The sequence below is a fragment of the Heloderma suspectum genome, chromosome 5, assembly GCF_057233095.1.
Source record: "Heloderma suspectum isolate Gila_16-S chromosome 5, 16-S_ref, whole genome shotgun sequence".
NCBI classification, from domain to species: domain Eukaryota; kingdom Metazoa; phylum Chordata; class Lepidosauria; order Squamata; family Helodermatidae; genus Heloderma; species Heloderma suspectum.
In genome coordinates, this window is record NC_139462.1 from 171,561,815 (window position 1) to 171,578,209 (window position 16,395).

Below are 16,395 nucleotides of genomic sequence, written 5' to 3' on the forward strand. Positions count from 1 at the left end.
CCTTAACTTTCTGGATATATATTTCTAAATTAATTTGAGCCAGGATTGAGTTTGGTTGACAATAGTCACTTTTATTGTTTATCATGAAAGTACATTGTATTAGAGTTATATTGACTCACATCTCACTATTACCATAAATGCATCTTTCTTCAAGTACTATACATTGTACTTCAATATATTTAAGAACAAGTAACATGCATTTAAGTGAAAACCCTGCAATAGGCACCTTTGTGAGTAGCCAGAACACCCACTACTTATCACAGAAGCTGGGAATAGGTCTCTTAGGATGGGGGCCTTTGACCATTTGCTCATGCAGGTTCCCACAGCTGGAATACAACTGAACTAATACCCTACAATTTTCTTAAAAGTGGTATTCATTTCCTACACAAAGGAACACATGGGTATTTTTGCTTCTAAGAAAGAAATGGAATACAGCTCCACTGGGGAGTTAGCAACAAGAAAAATGAAAGTGAAAAGTCAACTATATGTAGGAACTCTTTATCGAACTTGTACCAAGTTTCCACTTTTAATATATTTAAACTGGATCTGGCCATGGAATACTTCTGAGGTACATCATCTGACAAGGTACATATTAGAGAGCTATCAGTACAGTGCAATTACTGGACTGAAGGGTTGGTATCTTCCCTAGTTGAGAAGCTTATCTTGCTTTTAATTACAGCCAAAGTTCCTTTGCTTCTATGAAATGGATTTATCTCAGATATGTTTCATATCTTTATCATAAATAATATTCATTACTCCAAGGAAGAGGCAATGAATATTACCCAAGGTATTATCTGTTATCTCAATAACCTTTAAATAACATAAAGCATCATAAAACACCTTATTAAATAAGGCAGAGGTTGGTGTACTCATTATCATGCATTGCCAGTGGACTTTTTAGGGCTGATTCAAACAACTGCATGCCACCACAACATAAGTTGTTGCAGACATCTCCAGAGTGAGAGTAAATAATTTATTTTTTAAAATTTAATTTTATTTATTTATAGTATTTGTATACCACTCCACATACAAAGATTTTGGAGCAGTGAACAGCAGATAGGATAAAAGAATAAAAACACCATGTTAAAATAATTAATATTTTTAAAAGAAACAAAGTTCTGATAAAATGGAGTTTTGATAAACTGCTGCTGGTCGCTCAAGGAAGGTCTCCCGAAATAACAATATCTTTAGGAGGCACCGGAAGCAACACAACGTTAGCACCTGTCTGACCTCCAAAGGCAGGGAATTCTATAGGAATGGGGCCACCACACTGAAGGCTCTTTTCCTGGTGGTTTCCAGTTGGATCATGGGTCCATGTGGAACCACCAGGACTATGCCCTCTGATGACCTCAGTGACTGGGCAAGTTGGTAAGGGAGAAGGCGCTCTCTCAGGTATCCTGGTCCCAAGTTATTTAGGGCTTTGTACACTAGTACTGGAACTTTAAACGTGGCCCGGTAGTGAATAGGTAGCCAGTGTAGTTCCCTTAGCAAAGGAGTTGCATGCTGAAAAGGGGCAGCTCCCAACAACAGCTGAGCTGCGGCATTCTGCACTAGCTCCACCTTCCAGAGCAGCCTTAAGGGCAGCCCCGCATAGAGCACATTGCAGTAATCCAGTCTTGAAGTTATTAATGCCTGTACCACCGTGGCCAAGCTATTTCTGTCCAAGAGAGGCTGTAGCTGGCGAACCAGCTGAAGCAGATAAAAGGCACTCTGAGCCACTGCGGTCACTTGGGCCTCCAGCGACAGTGATGGATCTAGGAGTACCCCAGACTACAGACCTGATCTTTCAGAGGGAGGGCATCACCATCCAAAACAGGCAATGAATCTCCCGGACCTGGGAACCACTCACCCACAGGGCTTCCATCTTGCCAGGCTTGTCATCAGTTTATTGGCCCTCATCTAGCCCATTACTGAGTCCAGGCACAGGACTTGCACAGCCTCTCCTGATTCAGATGTCTTAGGGAGATAGAGCTGCATGTCATCAGCATACTGGTGGCATTTGTATAAGACATAGACCTGGGGTGGGCATACTTCAAGCTTACATGATCTACTTAGGGTTGTGTGTGTGTTTTTACTAAAATCTGAAGGTCTGCCAATTGGGGCAAAATAGTGGGTCATGGGGGCAGACATACTCCTAGAATCAAGGAACAGGGTGCCTCTGGGTACATGGCTCAGACCAAGAATTTGTTTTCAGTAGTAGAACAATGCTCATAACTTTCAGACAAAACTCAACTCCTGGTTTTCCCTCAAGCTTTCTTCATTTAAGGAGCCTAATTTAGAGGGGGTAAGGAAGGCCGTTTGCTGTTGCTGTTGTTAAATTATTGAGACTCAGAAACCCTTGCAGATCTACAGTGGATCCTAAGCTACTGTCTGCTCACACCTGACATAAACAATGGCAACAAAGATGAAAGAATAACAGAAAGACTAGCAAAAATTTGCAAAATGCATGAAAAAATGCAAAGGTACACAAATATACCACTGAAGATTCATTAAAAATTAACCAAATAAATATTAAAACAAAAGAACAAAGCTATTGCTGTATGATAATTTCATAGTCTTATTACTGAAGAAGCAGCACTATTGCCATTAGAGTGAATGAGTTTTTGCTCTCTCTTTTTTTGGCAGTTAGCGCATTGTTGTTGTTCAGTCGTTAAGTCGTGTCCGACTCTTCGTGACCCCATGGACCATAGCACGCCAGGCCTTCCTGTCCTGCGCTCTCTCCCGGAGCGTGCTCAAGTTCATATTCATTGCATCCGTGATGCTATCTAGCCATCTCATCCTCTGCCGTCCCCTTCTCCTTTTGCCTTCAGTCTTTCCCAGCATCAGGGTCTTTTCCAGGGAGTTTTCTCTTCGCATTAGGTGGCCAAAATATTGGAGCTTCAGCTTCATTATCTGTCCTTCCAATGAGCACTCAGGGTTGATTTCCTTTAGGATGGACTGATTTGACCTCCTTGCAGTCCAGGGGACTCGTAAGAGTCTTCTCCAGCACCACAGTTCGAAAGCATCAATTCTTCGGCGCTCAGCCTTCCTTATAGTCCAGCTCTCACAGCCATACATTACTACTGGGAAAACCATAGCTTTGATTAGACGGACCTTTGTTGGCAAGGTGATGTCTCTGCTTCTTACTATGCTGTCTAGGTTGGCCATAGCTTTCCTCCCAAGGAGCAAGCGTCTTTTAATTTCATGGCTACAGTCACCGTCTGCGGTGATCTTGGAGCCCAAGAAAGTAAAATCTGTCACTGCTTCCATTTCTTCCCCTTCTATATGCCAGGAAGTGATGGGGCCAGATGCCATGATCTTCGTTTTTTGAATGTTGAGTTTCAAACCAGCTTTTGCACTCTCCTCTTTCACCTTCAACAAGAGGCTCTTTAGATCCTCTTCGCTTTCTGCCATTAGGGTGGTATCATCTGCATATCGGAGGTTGTTGATAATTCTCCCAGCAATCTTAATTCCGACCTCTGATTCATCCAACCCGGCATTTCTCATGATGTACTCTGCATATAAGTTAAATAAGCAGGGTGACAATATGCAGCCTTGTCGTACTCCTTTCCCAATTTTGAACCAATCGGTTGTTCCATGTCTGGTTCTTAGCATAGAATCATAGAATAGCAGGGTTGGAAGGGGCCTACAAGACCATCAAGTCCAACCCCCTTCTCAGTGCAGTAATCCAAGCTAGAGCATCCCTGACAGATGGCTGTCCAGCCTCGTCTTGAATGCCTCCAGTGTGGGAGAGCCCACTGTATCAGCATCTGCTATTACCATATTTTCTTTTGTGGAATTGTTGCAAACTATGTACTTACGAATAAAATGTGTATAAGAGACCTGTTAAATCTCTTCTACAATACAGTAAATAATGATCTTCTTCAATAAACCTGCAACACAAAGAGAGTGCAGGCCTCAAGCATGCCTACCAGCCTTCTAAAACTCTATCATGTATCATTTGAACCCTGAGTAAAGAAGAACCTCTCAAAGAAGGTAAGAGACAATAGATAGGTATTTATTCATTTGTACATTTCAATCAGCTGTGTTGAGAAAAGTGATAAACACATTGTGATGATATTTACTTGGCTTCTATGTCTTGCTGTCTGATTCTAAATAGAGATTTGGCTGAAAAAAGCTCCCTCAAAATTAGATCAGAAAAGGTGAGGCAACTTAGGAATACAACTTTGATATTTTGTTTTGTTTTGTTTGCTAGTCAAGTGTGTTTCAAAGAAATCTCTAATAAAGGAATGCAGATATGTCACCCTAGTATACTCCATAATATGTGCATAGATACAATCTCTGCATGGATCAGTTGGGTCAAAAGAACATTTGCTGAGATCTGTTTGGAGCCCTCCTCGTGAAGTCTTGTAGATGGTTTATTCATGGGCTAATAGTAAGAGTTGTGAACAATGCATTGCAAGAGGCTAAGAGGATTTTACTTCTGGATTGGAAATACAACACTGGAGAATCATTGAATACAGAAGACAGAGTTGATCAGTCCTCCAGGAATAATGGATACTAAAGGCAAGTTACCAACCAACCATCTTGATCAGGTTTAATAGATTTCAAGAGAGGTTGCTTACATTGGATTATGGCACACACATTCTTCTAAGGTGGGGGCATCTGTTCCTGCTGAGCAGTTTGTCTTTGTTAAGAGTTCAGATTAAACAGTTTTGCGGGTTGGGAGTCTGACAGACTGCGGCTTTATCTTCAACTGTCATAAAAATACCAGACAGATGAAGGTCAAGGTCATCAACAGTTATTTGAGATCTTCCATTCAAGTTTAGATCTACATTTGTGTCACAGATATAGCTCATCCATGTGACAAGACCACTAAATTATAATATGGTGTGTTTTGGTTAAGAATGATATGTGGACGGGGGGGCTGGGGGGATTAGGAAAATAATATTTCTTCACTCTAAATTCCTTCTTTATCAAGTCCTGCTTTTATGATGGCTGCAAAGATTTCTGCACCATATGAGCATGCTGTTGCCCATTTTCCTGGTGCTCATGCATTTTGAAGGTGCAGTAGGTGGTGTGGGTTTTTTTCCACTCTGCTTTCTTAACAGCAAAGTCTATGTGACCATTTTCTTCAGGCTCTAGAGAATAATGCTTTGTTGGTTCACTCTCATTCAGCATTGGGAATGCTGACTTTTCAAACACAATAACTGAGTTCCCATGATCAGGGAAGGAAAATAACCCACCATAGCTTATTTTCTGGCTCTGCATGTGCCAGTTGCACTCCACCTCATTACCATAATTACCCTTGGCAGGCGTGGTTTGTCAAACCACCTCACAATCCATGGCTTGTTCTGGGGTTGTGGAGTGGTATGTAACCCACCCCTGCCATGCACCCTCACTCGGTTTGGATGACACAACAAACCATGCCCAGCAAGAGTAATTATGGTAATGATGCGGCATGCAACCAGCATGCATGGGGCAGGAAAATAAGCTACAATGGCTTATTTTCCTTCTGTGATCATGAGGACCCGGCCAATGTATACAGAGAATTTCAAATTTTAAAAAATTGTTTTGCCATTATGTTGTTTCATTCTCTACTAGGCTTTGATTTAGAAACTTATTCAATGGTTTTACACTTCTAATAATACGCTTTGGGTTCCATTTAGCAAAGCTGTAATGCTGAAATAATCTGTCATTTCTCATTAGCAATTCAGAGATTACCTTGCATGATTACTATTGTAACTTCATCCCCCCACAATGGTTTCTCCTGTGGGTTGGGGGAGGCAGGGAGATATATGAAGCAACATTTTGGGTTCCCAGTTCAGCTGCAACCTGGAGGTTCTGTGTTTCTGATATTAGAATACTAGTCTCTTGCATGAATTCATACATACATCCCTCAAAAGAGGGATAGCTGTCAGTAAGATAATCTCCTCCTGACTCATTATTCAGTAATTGCTAGACATATAACAAGTTATGTTAACTGCTAATAGCAGGTTTTAAGTTCACATTGGAACCACAGAATCATAGAACCGGAAGGGACCTCAAAGGTCATCTCTCAAGCAATGTAGGAAATCCACTGCTACAGTATCCCTGATAGATCACTACCCAGCCTATGTGATAAACTGCAGGGTTATGTGAAAAATGTAACATATATGCTAACCCAGACGCACATAATTTCTGGCAGTCTAGTTCCAGGGGAATCTCGTGCTGGTGCAGAGACTTGACTGGGGCATTGCTGCAGTTGCCATCAGCACTTTTGAGCCATGTGTACGACACCGTTGCATCATGCAAGAGGCCTGTCCACATTGACGGGTATGTAAAGGGGCTATTAATGTCCCCTAGTCAGAACCCCAAGAGCCACAGGAGTGCCCTGGATTCCCTTGCTTAATTGAGCTCTCTACCTAGGTTTGGGCTGTTAGGAAATTTTAGGTGCTCTGGTCTCTGTATCATACTTAGAATACTACTTTAGCTACTGCAGCAATACAACCTTCTGTTTGTACCACCAAAGTTAAAAAGCCACCTGAAATCATGCTGTTAGCCTTCTTCTTTAGAAAACACAGAAGGCCCATTATTAATATGACTACTGAATGGTGGTTATTAATATCCAAAGCTACACAATGTCTCTTGATTTCCCTATAATTATTAATATTGTGACACCTAGTGCTCTCAGTCAGCAGTCTGTTGAACACTTTGTGAATTACCACCGCGGTAATGAACTCCTTTCCCTAAACGTCTTATATCCTAAATGAGTAACATGTTGATGCAGCAAACATATAGAGGAATGGGTTCAGAATGGGTTGTGTTGGAAGGGATCCATTTTCTTGCATTCATTATTTTGCAGCATGCCAACCTTTACCTTCCATTTGGCAGGGTGTGGTGGAGTGGCTCTGTGAGCAGGAATTTTTTCAGCCTGGATGGATGGTCAGCCATTTAATTTTGGGGAGATGCTACTTTTGCATGTATACTTGCACAGCTGTAAATAACTTATACTTTAAAAAAAAAATCTGCAAATAAGCATTCCTGTTGAGCTGTGCAGGAATTTTGCTTCAGCAGTGGGTCTGATAAATGGAAATGGAGGTGATTTTCACTGATTCCCCGTTCCTTCTTCAGGCTGCTTGCACCCCAGGGAGCTGGGGGACCATTTAGAACAGCATGGGAGGGGTGCTGGGGGCTACAGGAGAAAAGAGCCCTTTGGAAAAAAGAAGAAGCTTTCCTCCCCTTCATGTTCATGGAAGCCTCTGCTAGAGCAAAGCAAATTCTGTCATCTTCACCCACTCCTTTGAAAGAAATAAAGCTTGGAATGTTTTTCAGCATTGCTTCCTTCTCTCTCTGGTTCCCCTCCCTCAAAACAAACAAACAAACAACTAGAAAGCTCACAGTACAAACTAGACGGTCTACTAAAAATACATTCTGTTGACTTCAAGGGGGCTTATTCTCAAAAAAGCAGATATAGGATTGTAGCCCAACAGTAAAATGGGAGACTGCCTTTTAAAAACCCTATTGATTCACACAGTAGTAGATTATAAGGCAGGAGGAGGGCACAAGGGAAGTAAAGAGGTAAATGTTGCGCTTGAGACATGACAATGCAGAGGGAAACTCTGCAATTCTGTTGGTTTGGAGGATGTGGAGCATGCTTTTCTTTGGATGGGCAAGTGGAGTGTAACATGGACTTGGGGGAAAGGGGGAATGACCAAAGAAGAAGTGGCAGAGTGGTGGCAGCCACAACAAAGCAGCACAGTTGGTGTGCATTTCTCTAGGGAACTGGCATCAGATGCAAAATATGTTTTTCCATCACCTCCCCAGAGTGGGGGACAGGGAACTCTTGGGATAAGGCTCTCCTCGGTAATCCTCTCCATAGGGCACAGTCCCTTCAGGAGGGGTGGGGCATTTCACTGATGTTGGGTGCAGTTGAATTCCAGTGGGTGACAGACACACATGTACAAGTACACAGGCATACGTGCATGCACACAGTCTCCGTGGACAGCACTCTTCCTTGGTGAACTCTTCTACTGAGGGTGAAGGAAAGGAGGAAGATCAGTGTGTGGCTGGTGGAAACCCAGGAGAAGCTTTCCCATGTGTCTGTTCCCCCTCCCCTTGAAGGGTAAAGGGAGATAGACCACCAGCAGAGACTGCAGTGAAACCACCTAGAAAATACTCTGTGCAGGTAATGACCAACACAGGTGTGCAAGTGTGCATGCATTTACATGATAGGGGGGAAGTGTGTCTAGGAACAGCACTCATGACCTAAAACCCATCACCCACTTCTCATGCACCTCCCACTCAATATATTGCTGTGTGGCACAGAATAGTACAATAAATACAAGGAGTACAGCACAATACTCACTGTCACATGGACACAGAGCAGCAATTCTGTTTTTTTGCTTTTTTTTAAAGGCTGGCACAGTGATGCCTCAGAAACCAAAGCTTTCTCACTGCACATAGAAAGAATACATTCTTCCCATTACTGGGCAGAAATAAAAACATCTGAGAAGATTTTAAAAATTGGGGCAACTTGTATCATCAGAGGTGCATTCTGTTCAGTGCCACTATTTCACTTTAATTTTTTTTTCACTTACAGCTGATTCTAATAATGTTCTCCAGAAGAAAAAGGGTTTCTTCTGGAAAACATCATTAGAATGAAAAATGCACATAACTTTTCCCCCAGAAAAATCCAGAAGCAGAATACATTCCTTTCTGCTTCTGCTCACTGCTTTCCAAAGAAAATCTGTATGGATTTGTATTCCCTTTTAACTTTTGCACTGGTATGTATGTATGTATGTATGTATGTATTTATTTATTATTAAATTTATTGATCTTCCATCTGACTGGTCACCCAGCCACTCTGGGTGATATACAGTTTAAAACAATAAAATTCTACAATAAAAATGTTTTCTAAAATACCCTAACCCACCCCAAATGCCTGCCTGAACAACCACGTTTTTAATGCACGACGGAAGCTCATTAAAGAGGGGGCATGGCGGAGTTCCCTAGGGAGGGAGTTCCATAGAGTGGGGGCCACCACACAAAAGGCCCTCTCCCTCGTCCCCACCAGTCTAGCAGTCCTGGCTGATGGGACAGAGAGAAGGCCATCCGAGGCTTGCAGTGTTTTCTTTCATGAGTTATGAATATTATTTTGGATTTGACCCTTACTTTTGAAAGCTCTGACCCTACCTTGAAATAAGTTTTAATACAACCATTTCACAGCTCATCTTTTGGCAGAAAGCTATTAGCCTGCAAACATCATTACTAGCCCATCAACACATACATACCAATGTACTGTTAAGTCTTTTGTGGCACATCAATAGCTTGGGGTAGAAAAAATGCCTTCTTTCTTGTAGGCGATTGATTGATTGATTGATTGATTGTCTATACCACCCAACAGCCGAAGCTCTCTGGACGGTTCGCAAAAATTACAACCAAACAGCACACAATAAAACAATATAAAACATATAGAACATTAAAACCACAGTATAACAATAAAACCAGAATAAAACCTAGCAGCAGTGCAGGGATTTAAAATACAGATTTAAAACAGCAAAGCTAAACATCTTGAAAGCTAAAATGCTAAAATGCCTGGGAAAATAAAAAGGTCTTCACCTGGCGCCGAAAAGAATACAGTGTAGGTGCCAGGGGAATCTCACTAGGGAGCTCATTCCACAGCCGGGGTGCCACAGCAGAAAAAGCCCTTCCAGTAGCCACCCACCTCACTTCCTTTAGCAGGGGCTCACGGAGAAGGGCTGCTAAGGATGATCTCAAGGTCCAGGCAGGCACATACGGATACAAAACAGCTTTCTTGCCAAGACAAGTAGGCAAGGGCTATTTACAAGATATCCATATTACTTTTATATAGGTGCAATCTATTTTGCATTTGTATGGTGCTTTTCCAGAGTGGAGTAGACTTATGCGCGGTATCCAATGTGCTTAAGTGCTAAAAATCCCCATACTGTAACATTAAAATATGGTATATATTTTGGATACTTTCCCATTATGTATTTTAACACTACTTCAAAATAAATGCTATTCTGACCCCATTTCATTTCCTCAGTCTAACACTAAGCATTATTTAAAAGAGTCTGCACAACCAGTGATCTACCAATTCAAATTTAGATCACAGGTTGATCTACAACAACAGCCACATATAGTGGCCCATCAGCGTTTCAGTAAATGTCCTATTTTGCTTCCTGCCTTAGGCTGCAGTCCTAGACACAATTGCTAGGTGGTAAATGTGTCATTCTTCCACTGATGAACCTGTAAGACACATATTGCAATCCCACATATTTACCATTAAAATATTCTGATCTAAATTCTACCTACGCTAAACAAATGTTTGTAGAACATGTTCATGTTTATTGTTCAGATTACAGATGGGCTGCGTTGTACTCCCCCTGCCATTTCTTTGTTTATTGTAAGATTAAATGGGTATATTTAATAAGCACATTGCCCTTACAGCAAATATTATTTAAATACAAAACATGTATAATCAATGTATGAAAACATTCTGGTTAGTTTAGAAGAATTCCATGGAAATGCATGACCACCACATGGGCTTAACTCTTAGGTACATAACTGGGCTTAACTCTTATGTACATATTAGTTCATGCCTTAGAATACTTGCCAGAATGCAATTTTGGAATTTTTTTCTCTTACTTTTTTTGAGAATGAACTTATTTTATGATAAGTCATCAATTTTACATAGATGTTGAACCATTTACAGCTACTTTTTGATGCAGTTAAGCATATGTGGATAGTGTCATTATATAGTTTAGTCACTGTAGAATAACATTTAAAGTAACATCTGTTTTGGCCCTGAATCTATTGAACCCATTGATCTGAATACGTTCAATTTCTTTATGTGATCGCTTAGCAAGATTCTTTCCTATTCTGACTTAGATGATTGATTGCTTTTGTTAAATGTCTTAAACAATTATCATATTGCTATCTGCTCTGCAAACACTGAGACAAAAAGGCATTCCATGTCTTTATATTCTTTACATTTGTTGTTGCAAGTTCGCCTTGCAGCCCAGCATGGCTTGAGGTTCAGTTGTTGTTGTTGTTATTTAATCATCTTATTTTAATGGGTCCAGATGTAGTCATACGTAGAGTAGACTCATTGAATTCAACAGGACTTAAGTTAGTCATGGCTTACTTGTTCCGTTGATTTCAATTAGACTGCACTAGGCATGACTAAATAGAGTAGACCCATTGAAATCAATGGGGCATAATTCCCATTTCAATGGGATTTCATTATGTCTAAATCTGGATCCAACCCAATATGTTTAACACCCTTGTAACTGTGTCTTACTTTCTAGAATTTGAGCATGATTCAGCAAAGTTGAGGACTTGTAAGTCTCATTGATTTCAATAGGGGACTTAAGCATATGTGATGAAATCAGCGGGGCTTAAAAGTGCTTAATATTGAGTGGATTGTACCTTTCATGTATTCGTGTTGATTCTAGCAGTGACTGCTCTTCTTTACCCACTTCTGTTTCCTGCAAGTTTTCTTTTGGATCTTTCATTATCCAGCATCTCTTGATTGAGCCAATTTGGTCTCTATGTGCTTCCTGCTTTTACTGAAGAAACTGCTTGTTTCAGAATAAGGGCTTTTCTACATGAGGCATTTATCGTGCGCTGATCATTCCCTACTCATGGTTGTTTACGGGTTCTTTAGCTGATGTCCTGACCCTTCAGTTTGCTTCTGTGCTTAACAAGTACTTTCAGAGAGGTTTTTTTTAGAGCAGGGGAATTGCGCCGTTTAGGGCACAATCCTATACAGATAGGCAGCCACCTCCAAACTTGGAGGTGACCGCCTATCCAATGCATGGCAGGAGAAGCACGGAGGGGATCGTTCCCTCCGTGCTCCTCCTGCCCTGCATTTTCAGCTAGACAGCCAAGTGGGGGAGGAGGCTGTCGTACAACACATTGGATGTGTCATACAGGCATTTCTGCCCTTCCCTCCCCAGAATGCCCCCCCAGGAACACCCCATTTTGGCCGCTCCGCACTTCTTGCGAGCACGGAGCACGGGGCTTTTCCGCACTGCCTGCAAGGCAGCACTGAAGTGGGGGAAGGTCGGTTCCCGGAAAACCAGATATCCTATGGCCGTCTAGCTGCTGACTAGCAGCCATAGGATTGCTCCCTTAATTGTAAAAGCAAAAGAAACCACTTTATTCACTTGCATATTTGCGCTATTCCGCTATATCACAGTCCCACTTTGCGATTATGTAGTGGAAAAGCAGGAAAGGAAACACTTTTCGTGTAGTGCTCGGATCTCAATTCTGAGACGAAACTGAAAGAAAATAAAGCAGATTAGCAGCTGATTAACAGCCACGTGTAGAGAAGTTCTATGTGATAGTGCTGAATACCATTAAATATGTGTGTCCTTTTTCAAATTAAACCACTTTGTTTACACTCTCGCTGTCTGTCTCACTTTTTCTCTGCAGGGTACATACCCAGTTATTTAGACAAGGACGAGCTATGTGTTGTGTGTGGTGACAAAGCCACTGGGTATCATTATCGCTGCATCACTTGTGAAGGTTGCAAGGTAAATAATAGCCAGCTCTAAAGGTTGGGAGATGGAAATTATAAGCCAGTTTCATTCTCCAGCTGCTATGTCTGCTTATGCATATTCCTTAAGCAGACATAGTAGTTAGGAAACAACATCTGTTACACATATTACTCATACAAGAATGCTCCTAATTTTTTTGTTTATAAGTTAATTTTTTCAGGTTGAAATGAAAAGAAAAAACCTCAAAGCCTATTTTTCTAGTTTAATAGAACTTTTGAGAGTTTTTTATTTGTGCGTATTTTAAAAATGTTGCGGCAAATGGCCTGAGTCCATAGATCTCCTTGGAACAACTGGCGTTGATATGAGAAGTTTAAATCGGCCGAATTGTGTTTTGCTTGCCACCACTACTATTTTATGTTAATTGCAGAATGCAAGTGTCACTTGCATGTGTTGGAAGTTTCCTTTGACGTAACTAGATTATTGCCATTTTACAATTATATGTAGGTTTAACGTTTTTTTTCGGAGGGTGGGTCTCTCCTGCTATGCAACTACAGTATGTCAGTGCTTGTCTAGTGGAACAAGAGGCACATCTACCATAGCTTGTGCCCTACCATTTTGTAACCTTTTTTCCTTTAAAAAATGCTTTGGAAGCTGTGTGTTCTACCTCTCCCGCACAAACCAGACAACTGAGGTTTTTTTTCCATGTGACTATTAGCAGTGTAGCGGTCTTTTCTCTCCCTAAGCAGCTAAGCAATCCTGTCACATCAATTACACATACTGACTTTGAAAAGGCAATAATTGCAGAAGTATTGCAGAAGATACTGCAGTAATTGCAGTACCCCCTAAAGCTGAGGTCTCCAACGTGATGCCTGTAGGCACCACTATGCCTTTGTAGACCTCTCTCAGCAGCCACCAGGGTCCCTGCCCTTGCTGGTTTCTGTTGTATTTGTTAAGACTTTTTTTTAGTTTGATTTTTTTTAAAAAAAATGGAGAAGTAGGCATGCTGTAAAATGAAGCGCTAGTCCCCAGGTCCATCTTCATTTGGATTCATAAGAGTGTTTTTTGTGTTTTGGAGCTCAGGGCACACTTCTGCCTTGTATTTGGGTTCTTGAGCAAGTTACTTTCTTTTCGTCTCACCAGTTTGCCTTCTGGGAAATAAGTGTTTTGTGACCAGCCATACCTATCAAGGTAGACATTTTGTGAATGGGCAAATCCTCCCCCCATGGCAGCCATTTTGTGAGAGTGCCCACAACACTATCAAAATTCCAAATGTGACCACCAACCCAAAGAAATTGGATTGCAGTGCAGTTGTGGTGTATGAAAGCCAAGGTCGCCCTGTTACCTCTCTGAAGTAAGGAAAGTGAGAAATGCATGGTTGCATGCTAAGAATACGTATGAGGGCAGAATCCATAAGTTAAAGACAGATTTAACATTATGACAGATGTCGCAGTCAGTTCTTCATCCCTAAATATGAACTGGGCTTTGCAATTTACATAACAGATGCAAAACAGTGAATTGAATGCCAGTTTAGCTTGGAACATGGGGGGAAGACACCAATGTAGGAACAAAAAGTTCTAAGGTGCACTAAATTATACCTTATTTAGACCAATGCAGGAATTCTACCTAAAGCTATCCTTGTCAATAGACAATGCATCCTCATTGATGTGAGGTGAAATGATCCAATGCAGACAGGGTTTCATGGTAATACTTATGCAAAACTTGACTTCGAAGGTACCTCACCTTAAAAACCATCCAGCACTTTACAGTAAGTGTTGCAATTGGCAAAACTGACTTCTGGGCTTGCTGGGTATGCTTGTGGCTTAATATCAATCTCTAATTGAATCAAATTCCAACCAGAGGAGTCTGAGCAAGGAAGCTGCCATTCTAGACTGATACTGCATATTCTTCATTGTCTGTAAATTAAACAACCCATTATACTGTCCTGCATATTCAGATATGTGGGAAATCCTACTGCTATTTTGCATTCTCTTTTCCACATAGGGTTTTTTCCGAAGAACTATTCAGAAAAATCTTCACCCGACTTACTCCTGTAAATATGAAGGAAAATGTGTGATAGACAAAGTCACAAGAAACCAGTGCCAGGAATGTCGCTTCAAGAAATGCATCTATGTTGGCATGGCAACAGATTGTAAGCTGCTTCTTTCTTTTACTGTGCTGTTTGTTTTCATTAGGTATGTTTATTTCGCTACAATGTCATCATCAGTACTTTCCCCCCATTTTTTATTCTGTATTATTGTACGCCGTAGGGAGAATATTGGTTGTTGTCTCCAGCTAATGTTTCTACTGAGCTTAAAATTTCTATTTACTCTTGAAAAGACTGGGCTTTCTTCTGACCCTAGCCATTGCATGTGATAGTAAGATGAACAATTTCTATCGCAGGAGTGGGAGCATTTTTGGAGCGGTGTCTTGCAGTGGGGAAAATTATCATGCCTAAAGATTTGGAAGAATGGGACTTTGGATGCTGTTGTTGTATGAGTCATCCTGCAGTTGTTTGTTTTATTTTTAGCCAGAAAGAAAAGGAGCACTATTCCACTTCGAAGGAACCAGAGCATATGGCTGCAAAATTAACCCTTGGAGCACTTGCGCTCCTAAAATTTCCCAGGAGATTTACAGGAGTATCTTTGATTAGTTTAAGTGAGGGTAACTCAAAAAATGAAAAGGCAAATTCAAAATGTTTGTCCTTATACTTGTTACTACAGTAGAGTGAAGAGCGAGGAGACCCTAGTGAACCGTTGTGTTTTAAAAAATCAGAAAAGTAAAGGCCTAGATCCAAGCAGCTACTTTGTGTGGGGCCACAGGCTTGGCCATGCCTACTGGGATTTTGGACTTGGGACACTGAAAGTTGCCTTTTACCAAAACAATTTCGTTCATGGAGGATAAGGCTATCAGTGGGTACTAGTCATGATGACTATATGTTACCTCCAGTAACAGAGGCAGTATAACTATGTACACCAGTTGCTGGGGAACATGGGTGGGAGGGTGCTGTTGCACTCATGTCCTGCTTGTGGGCTTCCCACGGGCAGCTAGTTGGCCACTGTGTGAATACCATGCTGGACTAGATGGACCCTTGGTCTGATCCAGCAGGGCTCTCCTTATGTTCTTATGTAGCATCCAATGTTAGTCCTACGTAGAGAATATGCACTGAAATGAGTGGGACTTGAGTTAGTTATGACTAACTTTTAAGTCTCACTCATATCAATGGGTCTACTCTGCATATGACTAACATTGGATACTACCCATTGTCTACTCTGACTGGCAGGTCAAGGCCTTTCCCGTCACCTGCTGCTTGCAAAGCATGTGCTCTGCAACTGAGCTCTACCACTACAGGGCACCTTCCTGTAGCCTTTCCCCCTCGTCAAACAGCAGGCCTCCATGCCATACCATAAACTGCTTTCAAAAGCCATCTTGGTTTCAAAGCACTGCAGCATGAGAGGCAGCGTTTAATAAACACAAGCATGAAGTTGCTATGAGTACACAGAATTAGTTGTGTCATTCCTTGAATCTTGGCTAGTCCATTGTCTTCTAACCTCATCCATTTTGGTAATGATTGCAGTTAGTTATGGTTGACCCTAAGAAGTTTTCCAGAATTATTTACTGACTTCTGTCAGATGGTTACTGACCATTATTGTCCTTATAAACTAAGTTGCTATGTAGCACTTACTGTTAGTCTATGGCATGAGAGGGCAACCCAGTGTCGTCCAGATGTTTTGGACTTCAACTTCCATAATCCCAGACCATGCTAACTGAGGCTGATGGCAGTTGTAGTCCAAAACATCTGGAGGGCACTGAGTTGCCCACACCTAGTCTGTGGGGTAGTCAGGCGAGCATGACAGTCAATGTATCTTCATCTAATTATAGGCCCTGAAAACTACATTAATAAAATAATTGCACTACTACCATAACACATCAAGTATACAGAAACTCAGTT

General features: G+C 41.3%; 1 protein-coding gene across 4 annotated transcripts in view; it reads left to right on the forward strand.

The window, feature by feature from the left end:
• THRB (thyroid hormone receptor beta) overlaps window positions 1-16,395 on the forward strand; it is a 103,461-nt gene that overhangs the window by 65,879 nt on the left and 21,187 nt on the right. For all 4 annotated transcript variants that reach the window (XM_084860430.1, XM_084860428.1, XM_084860431.1 and 1 more), the window contains 2 exons: window positions 12,382-12,482; window positions 14,448-14,595. In XM_084860430.1, coding sequence (XP_084716556.1) covers window positions 12,382-12,482; window positions 14,448-14,595 — 249 coding nt within the window. The remainder of the gene's footprint in view (window positions 1-12,381; window positions 12,483-14,447; window positions 14,596-16,395) is intronic.